Genomic DNA, 14,046 nt, shown 5'->3' on the forward strand with positions numbered 1-14,046 from the left:
GTTTCTGTATTAAGCTGGGTGATGTTTAAACAAAGAGAACCGGATCCTTTAAGAGAACAAATCAGATTCACTGACACTGGACAATCTGCTACATTTTAAATCAGCATAATAGGAAAATAAGCAACTTTTGTAAAAGTTGGGGAAAAGAAAACTCTATGACGTAGTTTATTCAGCTGCTGAGAGTGTGATGGACTGGGTAGGATTGCTAATCCTGACCTGCCAAGCGCACAGGACCTCGAGGCTAGATCTCCAAAAGGATTTAGGTCCATATGGCATAAGATGGTAAGAAACACCTTACTCCAAAACCGCAGTACAACCCTTCTGACTGGCTATCACTCAGTCTTGAATGCATTGAAACTCACTAGGTGCTTCCAAGTCTGCTAGCACAGCTTCGGAAAGCTGTGTTTCTACAGGCATCCAGGACTGTTCCAGTCTGGGCAACTAATTTTAGCCTAGTTCCTACTAAGGTCATTAAGGACCCGGAATGAAAGTGTGCCTCTTTACAGAGCCTCTCCAAAGCCCTCACAGATAAGCACTCCAGATTAAAAATGCCAAAGCACAAAATGTTGGATATGATGTCAGTGGAATTCACAGAAGGGAATTTAAAGTGGATCAAGAAAAATATTTTATAATGGTTTAATAATGTAGGTTTATCCCACAGCACTTTTCAAGCTTGCAGCAAGCTTGCAGGCACCATTTTGGAGCAAGTGAACAGGAAAAGAAGCAAAGGAAGAATTTTTGACAAAGCCTCAGAGCAGGTCGGTGGCAGAAGCAGAAAGAGACTTCACAAGGACCCAGTGCACAGTTCTGATTGCATAGCCAAGCACAAGTTTACTGGGTGAGGGAGAGCAGGAGGTTTCATCCAGAGTTGCTGCTGTGTTGCTGACTGAGTTCTCCCATTTCAAACTTGAACTGGACATAAAAGCCTGAACTGGAGGGTGGTATTGATTGGTTATTATTTATTGGAAGCAGCTTATTTTCTCCAAGATAGAAGTGCTACTGCTTACTACTTTGCCGCAAATCGCTTCAACAGTCCAAGCAGTGTGGCCTGAGAAAGGCACGGCTTCATCTTAGACACAGATATTAGCAGTCACTAGCCAACATCAGAATTTGCGCAGCCTGTCAGATGGATGACCTTACAAAGTGGTTTTTTACAAGCGTAATGTGATCTTTTGGACAGTCTTGAATAATGTAACAAAGATTCTTTGAAAGCCTTATTTTTTTATGAAAGCAACTGAGCAGTTATGCAGAGTAAGAAGGATAATCCACTGCCTTCCTCTACGGTAAAAAGATTGCTTCCTCTTAGTAGCTCTATGATAAACAAAACCATGTCTCTGAGGCTCATTGCTGAAACCGTTCCCACTTCACTTTAACATCTTAAACTCATAACCAAAGACTTTTTGCCCCAGATAAGAGTGTTCATACCAAAGGATCAACCTGGATAATGGGCAAAAGAAACAGTTTTGACAGGTGGCTTAACAGTTTTGTTTCATGTCTTCCTTTCTGGGAGAAAATTCAAGCTTAGTATCAGGACATCTTCATTATCTCTTGACAGCAGGATCAGAAGTGTAAAGAATCCTAATTCAACAGATTTTGAAATTGGTGGTGTCTCTTTCCCATATATGCCCATAAATATAATTATCCATCTACCTTATCTGTGACTAGTGGTAGCCTCATGCTTTCCAATTGTCTTCCTGGTTGGCTAAAGACAAAATGATGCTCCTTTGACTTTGGAATGATAAAATGCAGCTGGATCTCTTCTCCCAGCATAGAATAGGAAAATGCAAATGCATGCAGAGTGGATTCATAAAGCTGAGGATGGGGAAAAAAAATGATAATTCCAGTGGTTAGAGTCAAACTACAAAGTCTCGTTGCATTTAGTACACATTTATAACATTACCAAACAGACTACAATCACTTACTGTATTGCATTAGATTTTACCTCACAATTCACTAGATGTTAAGCAATGCCCCCTAGGGTAGAGCATACACTAAAAAAGTATAAATCAAACTGTTCTGTCTTTTGAAACCATTGTTTCTGCTTTGTCTTGCAGATGGTACCAATACTTGAAGGCCACTTTCAGCTTTCAGAAATATTGACACATAAAAACCAGTATTTGCATTCCTCACATTCCAATAGGCAACAATTGGAGGGTTACTCTGAGTAATAACAGTCTGTACACCACACATAGACTTCTCATGCTGAACGACTACTGTATCAGAAGTAGCATCTTTTGCTGTTAGTCAGGTAAAAAAAAACAAGACCCAGTAGGAAAAGTTTACCAGTTTTAACTGGTAGTATACACACGGAATGCAGATTACAGCATTGAATATGCTAGTGTAAATGAGGCAAGGATCAGTCCTCTGACATCCCCAAACCTGCAGTCTTGTCAAAGTAGACAAACCTCAAGAAATAACAGAATCTGTAAATGAGGTGTTTTTAACACATACATACAACTTCTAAGCCAATTCAAATACAGTGAATGTACACAGAACTGTGTTTGGGTTGTGTCTGCTTCAGTTTATGATCTGCTGAGTAAAAATATTTGCAAATCTTTACCTGGTACCTGGGATTGAAACCCATATACTGATGACACTGTTCACAGTGATGGTAGGTATTATATGCTGCATACTTGGACAATCTCATCCTAGTTGTTTGACGACGTGCATACATATCCTCCTGCCTCCTGCTCATTGATCTGCCTATTAAAAAAAGAAACAACTTAAATGTAACATATATTCAAGGACAGAATGTATTGCCTTGTGACAAATTGTTTCTGTCACTGTAATTAGCATCTAGGAACAATGGCAGGATTAAACACACGCAAAACAAACTATGAGTTCATTCTGTGCATAGTATGTTTTATAAATTGTTATGTGCAGCAAAGAGGACTATAAAGAAGTACCTGCAAATTCATTATTATGATAATTTTGTATAGATTTCACATAAGGCTGAGGTGTAAGCAAAGCCAGATTATTGAAATAATTGTTGCTGATGTTATTATTGGTTGAATGTTTGCAAAAGTAATAAATAGTAAAAAAGTATTATGATAGACATTTGTTATCCTGGGATGGACATCACAGGAGATTATGTGAAATGAACTTGGCAAATTTAGTGATGTTGCCCTTTAGCGAATATCCACATTTTAAGAGGGTCTACTTTGTTGGAAACTGAAGGAAGATGAGATGTAATTTCTGCTGAAAAGGACTGTTATGTCATCTGGCCAAACCTTTCACTTAGATTTTCAGCATCAGATCAGGTTGTTCAAGGTTGTTCCTTGTGCTGTCACGTTCTGAAAAATCTCTAAAAGTGGAGTTTCCACAGTCTTTATGGTCAGCCTGCTCCATGGTTTGACCACTTTTATTCTGGAAATATTTTTTATACTATCTAATTGTAATCTCCCATTATACAACTTGTGTCTGTTGCCTCTTGTCCTTATGCTACGTATCTATAATGTTTTGTATCCATAAGTTCCCAACAGGAAGCTGAAGACAACAATCAGATGCTCCTGCTAGGCTTCTTCAGACCAAACAAACCCAATTTTCTTCAGTTTTCAATGTACATCATGTGCTTCAGGCCTCTATCCATCTTGGTGGCTGCCCACTAGACTCACTTCTGCATATCAATGTCTTTCTTGTACTGAGAAGCCAAAAACTTGACAGAATACACCAGATGCAGTCTTACAGATGCCATGCATAGAAGAATAATCAGTTCCTTTAAGCTGCTTGCTAGATTTTTAGTAAGCCATTAACCCAATGGAGAACTGGTGACTTATGTTCAAATTGTTGTCTGCCAGGATCATCAGGTCACCCTCTTCAAAGTTGCTGTCTATACAGCTGACCCCAAGCCTGTACAGCTGCAAAAAATTATTCCACCCCAAGTGCAAGATCTTGCATTTACCTTCACTGGACTGTATGAGGTTCCTTTTCCTAAAGTTCCTTCCTGTAGGTTCCACCTCCCCAGCCTGGCAAGGTCTTTCTGAATGGCAGTGCTACCTTCCTGCATATTGACGGCCACTCCAATTTGGCATCATCCCTGAACTTGCTGACATTGCATTCTGTCCCTCTGACCAGTACTAATGGCAACCTTAAACAGCATTTGCCCCACTATCAGTCTCTGAGTATTGCTATGCATACCCAGCTGTCAGTCATATTTCGGCCACTCAATACATTCTGAGTCCAGTGGTCCAGCCAAATTCCCAGCCACTTTACAATCCACCTATCCAAACCATCTCTCTCCAGTTTTGGCTATATGGATGTCATAAGAGACAGTGACAAAAGCCTTGCTGAAGTCAAGACAAAACCACTGCTCTTCCTTTGTCCATAGCGCCAGTCACGTCATCATAAAATGAAATCGTGTATACCGATCATGATTTGCCTATGATAGATCCATTCTAGCTAGGTCCCAACCACTTTCCTGTCTTCACGGGGCTGGACATGGCTTACAGGAGAGTTTGTTCCATAATTGTTTTGAGGATTGAGAGTAGGCTGACTAGGCTGTAGTTGCTTTGATCCTCCTTCTGTCCTGTAGAGCAAGGGCATGGCATTTTCCTTTTTCCGGCCATCAGGAACCTCCACCAATTGTCGCTACCTTTTAAAAGCGATAGACAGTAGCCTCACAATGGTGTTGGCCACCTCCCTCAGCATGTTTGGATACATCCTACCCGGTCCCATATGCTTTGGCATGTCCAGCTGGCTAATGCAGAGGACTAATTCACACCTCAATACTCCAGGAATCTAGATCTGGCCATATGCATCTCATGCGTTCCAAACCAAACCTAAAAATTTAACCTATAAGCGCTTTTAAGTACATAAATTACTTTACCCACATAAGTCACTCCATTGCTACAGAGCAGGAAAATGCTACTATATAAAACCAATCAAATACACAAACTTACTGTGGAACCAGATTTTTAATGAAAGGCTACCTATATAATATTCCATAAAACATTTATAAGGCTCATACTCCATCTGGCAAATTTCAATTTTTTTTTAAATTCCTCAAATGCAATTTTGATAATTTCACTCTGTTTAAAAGTTTAACAGGATTCTTACATTAAAAATAAATGTTATATATGTGTACCAATCCAGATTTTTCAGATTCTAACCTTCACTGTTTATAGTCTGAAGTTTTGAACAAATCAGACTTGCATCTTCGTATTTTGGGTCATGGATAGTGTAGTCAAAAGGCATCTTCTTAAATGTCTCCAAATCTGGCCACATATCTCCAGGCTGATGGTAGTATTGATCAGATTCTTCTTTTATGTCTATGATATTATTGAAAAATAAGAATTAGTGTAATTACAATTTTTAAAGCTTTTAATATTGTTATAGGTGGGGTTTCTATGTCTATTATTCCTGCATCATTTTTTCTTTCATTGTTCTGAGGAAGCAACATTATTATGCATCAAGAGGTGCACCTTTGAACAAATGTACCTCATCCCTCAATGCAATTCTGGCTTTTAAACCTCTGTTATCAATCTAAGACCTCTGTAATCTTACTGGAGGAGTTGGTGGGATGATGATGAGAACACTGTTAAGGGTCTGTTAAGGCTGATCTACCTGCATCCAGGCATTCAAGTCTTTCCACTGAGCACCACATTTGTGAACTCAGTTGGGGAAAGATATTCTCACTGAGGAAAAGAAGCCCTCTTAAACCTTCAGAAATTGCAGTATTAAGTAGAGTGCAGAGTTAAAGTCAAATTCCCCTTCTAGTGATAAGAGCAGAGTAATCAAAAATAACTCACCCTAGGGTAAGAGAAAAATAGTAAATGGTATTGCTATAACGTGCAATGAACTCACGCCTTTTTCTGAAACAGGTTAACTGACATAAAAACCCAGACATACACAAGTCCTTACAAAATACTTTTTTACCTTTGTCAGGAGGATCAAAGATCTGACAAAAGGAGTGAGGAGTTCAGTTTGGAGGTCAGCTGCAAGCTGCTGTAAGGAGCCATAACTCTGTGTCCATGAGTATAGACTAAATGATTATTTACAGCAGGTGAGACCCTTTAGCACCCAAAGTAAATACAAAACTCATGTGGAATGAGTCAGATGGTGAAATTATCTTCATGTCCTGACTGTGAGTTACCTCAAAATCCTGCCTAAACAAAGGATTGCTTGCACAAACCTCTCCCCTGGCAGACTGGTCACCTTTTCAAGAGGTTTTGCCATAAATCTTGGTGGATAGCTGCCTTTTTCTCAAGCACAGCTCAGTGTGGAGAAGGCTCCTGGGCACTGCCCCAAAAAAAAGCCCTCAGAGACAAGAGACGGTCCCAAATTAAAATGGTTGAACAGCTTCCAGCCAGGGCCTGACACCCGCAGCTAGCAAGCAGGTAGCACCCACCTGAGATCTCCACAGCTGACTGTGGGCATGCTTTTACTGCAGAATGAGACATATTCCATAAAATATCACCCATATTTTTCTATCTAATCCAGCCATTAATTACAGAAATACATCTGGAAACACAGGGGAGTAATACACTCTAAATAAAGGAAGTTTGGACTAAAATTAGCTATTAGAGAGCAGGAACTGTTTTCCTCCTTCATTTAGTCTTATGTACTTAGAAAATATGACATTGCTCCTCAGGATATAAATCTGCCAGAATTTCACTGATTCTTTTTATATAGTTTACCACAAAAGTTCATTTCAATTCTAAACTAATAAATAGTGGCTGGATATCATTTAGTATACTTTAATGCTGTTGATGACTTCCCAAGAAAAACAGAGACATGTGGTTTTCTTACTGAAAGGAAGAATAAACTCTAAATGATTAGTAAAATAAAATACTCTTAGGTATCGGTTGAAGATCTGAAAATTTGAAGACACAAAATTTTTCTTAAAATATTTCAATAATGTAAATGAATTGCAAAAGTGAATGGCATAGAATATACAGACAACTACTTTTCAATTTAATGTAACAATTTTCTACAGTCTCCAGAAGCAAATATTTTTATATCAAGAACTTACTAATGTTGATTTCTTCCTCATCATAAACATCCACTTCTGTCAGTCTAATCAGCATTCGGGACAAAATACTGAGGAACTGCAGATAGGCACCTGTTTTCCCTATCTGTAAATACATAAATTAGAAAATACAGAAGTAAACCTTCCTTTTTTAACATGTTACTTTTCAACATATCTGGAAATTGCAGCTGCGGTGAAATTGAATATTAATAGTCAGTGCTTGCTTATTGCTGTATTTGTATAGTCCTTGGCATAAATTAAATGCTTAAATGCACAACAGTTTTGTTCTCTGTATGCAGAAATCTAGTTTGGAAAACACACTTTTCTCTCCTTACTGTTTCTATGAACTTTTTAAAAAACATACAAGTTCATGAAATGTTCCAATAAAACTCCTCAAACTACAAGATAACTAAAAAATTACCTCAACCCTTTCATATTTGCATCATTTACCAGTACACTGACTGCTGTTGAAGTACACGGACTATCCTGAAGAACAAAGTGGCACGCATCTGTAGGAGAATTTGTGCAGGCCACTTCAACTCCTGGAGGACATGGTACAGGTAACAGTATGTTTTTCCACCTCTTATTCTAAAAATGTATTATTTTCCTTCCACCGTTTTAAAATTAACGTTTAGAAGTCCATTTAAAAATTACCTTAAGGTTATAGCTTTCTCCTTTCTTTTTTATCCCACCAACACACTACATATATTTTCTCTCCATTGTGCCAAATAGTACTGCTGTCCTTTTTTTCAGCTGAAGGGTATAAGCCACAGCCACTGATTTATTCAATGGATTGTTCCGTGTCTTCCACATCAAGTTTGCTGGTGGCAACGTCAAGTAAATAATGTCATATCTAAGCAGACAGCTTTACAAACTGTTACACTTGAACAGGAGGCCATACATAATTTGTTTCAATGAGAAAAAAAGAGACCAGCAAGCTGATGTCACTCTCACAGGAGAATGAACACGCCGTGGTCTTGTTTGTGTGTGTTTATAGCTCAGCCTCAGAATGGCACTAACGTCCAGCTGACAACTTAAGGCTAATGTCACACCTGTACAGGGGAGGTTAACACGCAGATAAGTTCCAACGCATTCTGCTGCAACTGTCTGATTTCACAAAGCGGTATCGGGTTTTGGACGAAGTCTGCATTATTACTGAATTGAAAACCCAGCTTCGCTGCCATTACTGCTAGGACACATCAGAAGTATAGGGTGCTGAATTACTAAATATAGTATCGAAATTACTACTTTTCACATATTTGAAGTGAAATTTTCATTTTCTCTCAACATTTGAGAATTTGAAACTGAAGCAAGAGTAGTAACCATTAGTTTTAGTCAAAGTTCAGTATCTGTTGTTCTTAATAAATCAGCCTGCATTTTAAACGGTTGCTTGCAAAGGGTGGGAAAGAATACTGTTAGCCCTGTTGAGGGTCAATTACAGAATCACAGAATGGTCAGGGTTGGAAGGGACCTCTGGAGATCATCTAGTCCAGGGGTCCTCAAACTTTTTAACCAGGGGGCCGGCGCGCGGATGAAGTGGCAGGCAGTCATCTGCGGCTGCTTGGTTTCCCCCCCCAACCCCCGGCGGGGGGGTCTGTAAATACCGGGGGCCGGATTGAGGACCCTGGGGGGGCGTATCCAGCCCGCGGGCTGTAGTCTGAGGACCCCTGATCTAGTCCAACACCCCGCTAAAGCAGGTTCCCCTAGAACAGGTTGCACAGTTGCATCCAGGTGGGTTTTGGATGCCTCCAGAGAAGGAGACCCCACAGCCTCTCTGGGCAGCCTGTGCCAGGGCTCTGGCACCCTCCCAGTACAGAAGTTCTTCCTCATATTCAGGTGGAACTGCCTGTGTTGCAGTTTGTGCCCGTTGCCCCTTGTCCTGTCGCTGGGCACCACTGACAAGAGCCCGGCCCCATCCTCTTGGCACTCGCCCTTCAGACATCTGCAGGCATTGGTAAGGTCCCCTCTCAGTCTTCCCTTCTCCAGGCTGAACAGGCCCAGCTCTCTCAGCCTTCCCTCACAAGGGAGATGCTCCACTCCCCTCAGCATCCTCGTTGCCCTCCGCTGGGCCCTCTCCAGTAGTTCCCTGTCCCTCTTGAACTGGCAAGCCAAAAACTGGACAAATAAGCCTTTCTGGTACAGATGGTAGACCATGTGTTCTATACAACTCTCTGCTATCCCTAGTAACACAGAAAAAAAGTGACTTTGAATAGAGGAAATGATAGCATGGATCATAGTCAGCCCGTGGACCAGATGTTTCTAACTCCCAGTCTGGGGTTTTATGTAAAATCCATTGAAACTAATGAGAATCTTTCTACTGACCCTGCAACAAAGTTCTGAACTTGGCTGCAATAGCTATTGATCGGTGAGCTAGACAAAAACATCTTATCTTTCCACATCTGAGGAAAACCTGATGACACTTTGTTCTAGAACAAAAGACTTTCAGTGTTTCCTCTCAAGTCTGAGATTACTTTTACACGCCCGTATGAACTTACTCTTTTAAAGCTCCTCTGATCATCATTTCATTAAACACATCGTGGCCTGACAGATTAACAGTTCCCCAATTTCAAGCAAATGAGAGATCATTTGTCAAAAGTACACAAACTGTTCCCTTGATATCAGGTGTCTATGTGAAAAACTAATTCCTTATGTGTTTGAAGTATATACTTAGAATTGACAACAGAACAACAGGTTGAAAAACTTACTCTTTCTTTTTGGTAACCATTTAAAACTTTCTCTATAAAAATCACATATTTTGCTTTCCCTTGAGAACCAGTCTTCACCAATAGTTTTCAACAATGTATCTGGGGGTGACTAGGCTACTACTACATGGTACTTAGCTGAACAGTGCTAGTTGTTAATTGACTCGAGTATGCACAAAGCTGTAGGTTCACAAGTCAAAAATGTTGGAAACCACAGGACTACAACTGCTAGTCCCTAACCACTAAACTGAAACATACATACTTATGAAAGTCCATGCATCATATCTTACCCAATTTTTTTATCTGTCACATAAAAAGTGTCCAATACAGTACTGTGAACTTTATGAACTGTGAGATACTAGCAACGCCTTATGAAAAATGCTGGTGGGAACTTGCAGGAATCTCTCTAGGTTTTCAGAATATTTCTCTGCCAGGAGAGAGACCAGGCTGAGCCCACAGCAACATTCATATCTGGACTCCATTCACTTGCACATTTGCCTGCATTTGCTGCTGAAAAAAGATGAATTGGTGAGATAGAGAACATCTTTTCCAGGTCATTTTGAGAAGATTTTCAAAAAGAAAATAAGAAAAGAATGAATTCTCATTTACAAACAATGTTTACTCCAGAAGGGAAGAACCTTAAACAATTAATTTGTAGCATGCCCAGACAGGTAAATTCACATTTAAAATTAATTGTATTGTTTTCTATATGTACCATCTCTAGCCAAAATGGAACTACACAGAGTGTCTGTTTGAAAATACTGAATAGATGTCAATTATCAGAGCTTCCACATCTCTCCAAAGAGTGCTTGCCCTGCCTGTCAGTACCAGAAGCAGAGAGAAGAGAGAGAGAGAATGCACGCCTGGGATGAGGAGAGGTGAGGAGAAGGCAGCAGAGGGACTGCATGAAGAGTGTGCTGGTATGAGATGGTAAAAGACCTTGTTGCAGCTTCATAGTTTGGAGAGTGCTGTGACAAGTACCCTTCTTGTAGGTAGTTTGGGCATCATAGGTAGCTGGAAAGAGTTCCTGCAAGCAAGATATGTACAATTTTGAAGCATAAAGCCCTATATTTGCCCATCCTCCATGTTCCAACTGCAAAAAAAATAGAGTATCTGCAAAGAAATTTTAAACTGGATACATGATTGGGCTGTAGCTTTACACATCTTTAAAGAAGCCTAGTACAAGTACAACGCTGTGTTAATCCTAATCAGTGACTCTGGGCTGAAGCATGATATATTAACAATGATGATGTCTGCTAAGGCAGTACTATCAGCACGGCGTTTTCCTCCATATCCTGCCTTTGCTTTCCACACAAAAGCTGCAAACAGATTAAAAGAATGAAGGAACCTGGAACTGAGCTGCATTTTTATGATATTATCCTGAAACAAAATGTACATGAGGTGTGCTGCTACTACAGACAGTAGTAGTGCCTTAACATATAAGGCACTCAGGGGCCAATATTTCCAATTAATCTAAGTATTACTCTAATTTGTTTCTATCTACCTGAATTTGAAAGACAGGAGTCTGATGAGTCAGACTTGGAACAAAAAAATCCCAGAAGACTAAGAAGTAAAAATCTCACATCCTGTGAAAACCTATGATAACTAAGGAATTTGGGACCTGCAAAGATTTCGTGTTTTGGTTTCTATTTTCATTCTTAGTGCAAGGGATGATTTGGCCCATAAAATACTAATATGTTTAACCTGCAGCTATTCATCCATGAAGTGTGTAGCTGTAGCTGAGCAAGAGGAAGAAATATGAATTCAAATTCCTCCTTCAGAAAATTCAAGAGGTTTGAAGGTCTAGTTTTTTGTGTCAACGACATACAATGCCTAAGAGAAGTGGAAATCTCTCCAAAGATTTTGACCACTGAACTGTGCTTGCTATTGATATCAAATATAAGCTGAAAACAAACTGTCTAAGAATCTGAGATATCCCAGTTAGAGAAATTATGTGTGTGCCTCCACACTTATTCACGGCAGTGACATCCAAAAGTGCTGTTGCAGCAGGTCAAACACTAATGCGTTCCCTTTTTTTAACTTGTTCCAGACACTGGACACCAGGACCACTCGAAGTACTTTCTTATTCTTACATGTTGCTATAAAGTATCATCTGATTTCAGTCTTCACATTTGGAGAAAGATGTCAAAAGAGGAAATAATTCCATAATGCTTTTCTATTTCAATTTCCAGGTGAGATAGTTCTTCACATACCACGACAGTGCTTTTCAAACTGTGGTCTGCAAACCATTGGTGGTTCACAGAAAACATGCTGATGGTCCACAGGGAGCTGGCTCTTCTCCTTGTTTCCACTTGCTACCTTCTTTACAACACAGCTAACAATAGATATATTAAATATTTCCTATTGATATTTTTCTTACATAAGCTGAACGGTATATAAGCGCAATGTAATAAGGTTTTAATAGTAGAGGAAAACCAAATAATATGGGCAGCAGTTTTCTTTCTTAAAAAGTGTCTTAAACTGTGCTTGCTTTATTTCTGGATGCAGTGCCACAGGACTGAGCATGCCCATGAGCAGCTTCCATGCTTAAGGAAAATGCTAGTTCAAGTTGTAATATCCACTTAAAAACCAAAGGTACAAAACCTTGATTTGCAGTTTGGGGAACTTTAAGATGAACATTTCTAAGAAAAGTATTTTTTGTGAATTCAGTCTTCCTTACAGACATTTTCTTGGGTGCACTAGCGACTAGATTTCTAGCCATCGATAAGATACATGTTGTTCGTGGTGGTGCATATTTATTCATACTCACTAACCAATGGCTTAACTTCGATGATGTGAGCTAACTTACAGATAAATATATGGATTTATTCTATGTCTATCCAGATTTTGCTGCATTTCCTAAAGCCTCTTGTAATAATAATGCATCTATTGCCTTCTGAAGTCATTAAGTGTCCTTGTAAAAATGCATCAAGTCTTCTAGCAAAACATTTTGACCAGTAGTGAGGGTAAAAATCTATGTGAGAGAAGGGTGAGTGTATTTTATTATGAATTACCCTGACAGTGAGAAGTATAATCTTGGTTCACTAATGTGCCTATTTTTCTTCCTGTGTTGATTTCATATTTTTCATTTTAACCAATTGCTTCCTGATTTGAATTTTAGTAAAGTAATTGCTGCCTGATAAAGAAAACAACAACTTCCTAATTTTTGAAAATATAGTACTCTGGCAGTCTTATGCTTTGACTAAGATATTATTAACACTCAGACAGATGCTGTCTAATAATTGCTTTTGTTTATGCCTATATCTGTTCAGCATACTTTTACAGCTTTTTGTTTGGTTTACAGGAGTTTTTAGTACTTTGGGAGGTTAAAATAGTGAAGGAAGCAAAACTACTTTATCCACATACTGAAATGAATATAAATCCCTAGATTTTGATACTTAGGAAGAAGACATGATACTCCTAATTTAATGCATGTGAATTTGTTCTGTATGAAACAGGTATATTCGTCAGAAATAACTGAGGAATATAAAATGAATAAACACCTGTGGACAGTGTCCTTTAGAAACTGATCCAACTGCATGACCCAATGCAAGACTAGGAAATAACCTGCATTGTGGAGACAGCTGGAAAAGAGATGAAGTTTCAAGTAAAAGAAGTGATATCAAGGCTGAAATTTGCTGCTGTGCAGAGGGTCAACGGAAGTCCTACTCAATATTTGCAAAAATGTAGGTTTGATAATAAAAAGTGGTGAATACCATACCCTGGAATGAAGTCAATGAATAAATAAGCTGCCTTTTTAATTATAATCAGTTAAATGGCAACAAGCAAATATGTGAAGCATCAGAACCTTCTCACAGGTGTGTAGTATGCTCTCAGAAATCTCTGAATGACTTCTGAGAATCACAGACTTACATTTGTGACCCAAAACCAAATAAATACCAAAGAAATACTTACTTATCAGCTAATCGGGATATTTAGGGTGGCTTTGGGAATAGTATCATTGTGGGGTTTGATGTGTATGCATATAAAATTCTAATAAAAATTGTCAAAGCCTGTGTTTTTCCTTGAGATAGCAATGAACATCATCCTTCTGCCAGAATGTATTTGTTTCTATGCTGCAGCTGAGTATGAAGTTCAGTTTCTTGATCACATAATACCTCAATCTTTGGCAAACATGGATGATTTCAATCAAAGGAATGGACAGTGAAAACTTCTCATCAGAGTACTTTCTGGAATCCTTTATGAATTATAGTAACATTTGCAGGAAGTCCCAATATGAAAAGCCCATTTATGCTCTTTCTACTCTACTGCACCATAAATTCGGATGTACAATGGAATACCATCACTTAACAAACATCAATGTATAGCTTCCTTTTGCAATGGATAGGCGTAGAAAAGTGGATCGCGTGGGAAGTT

At 39.1% G+C, this 14,046-nt stretch overlaps 1 protein-coding gene across 2 annotated transcripts in view; it reads right to left on the reverse strand.

The window, feature by feature from the left end:
* Positions 1 to 14,046, reverse strand: part of GREB1 (growth regulating estrogen receptor binding 1) — a 108,939-nt gene that overhangs the window by 11,162 nt on the left and 83,731 nt on the right. For both annotated transcript variants that reach the window (XM_027787845.2, XM_005238167.3), the window contains 4 exons: positions 6,971 to 7,073; positions 5,109 to 5,267; positions 2,561 to 2,703; positions 1,651 to 1,812 (listed from right to left, as the gene is read on the reverse strand). In XM_027787845.2, the coding sequence (XP_027643646.2) occupies positions 1,651 to 1,812; positions 2,561 to 2,703; positions 5,109 to 5,267; positions 6,971 to 7,073 (567 nt within the window). The remainder of the gene's footprint in view (positions 1 to 1,650; positions 1,813 to 2,560; positions 2,704 to 5,108; positions 5,268 to 6,970; positions 7,074 to 14,046) is intronic.

This window comes from Falco peregrinus, chromosome 7, assembly GCF_023634155.1.
Source record: "Falco peregrinus isolate bFalPer1 chromosome 7, bFalPer1.pri, whole genome shotgun sequence".
NCBI lineage: Eukaryota > Metazoa > Chordata > Aves > Falconiformes > Falconidae > Falco > Falco peregrinus.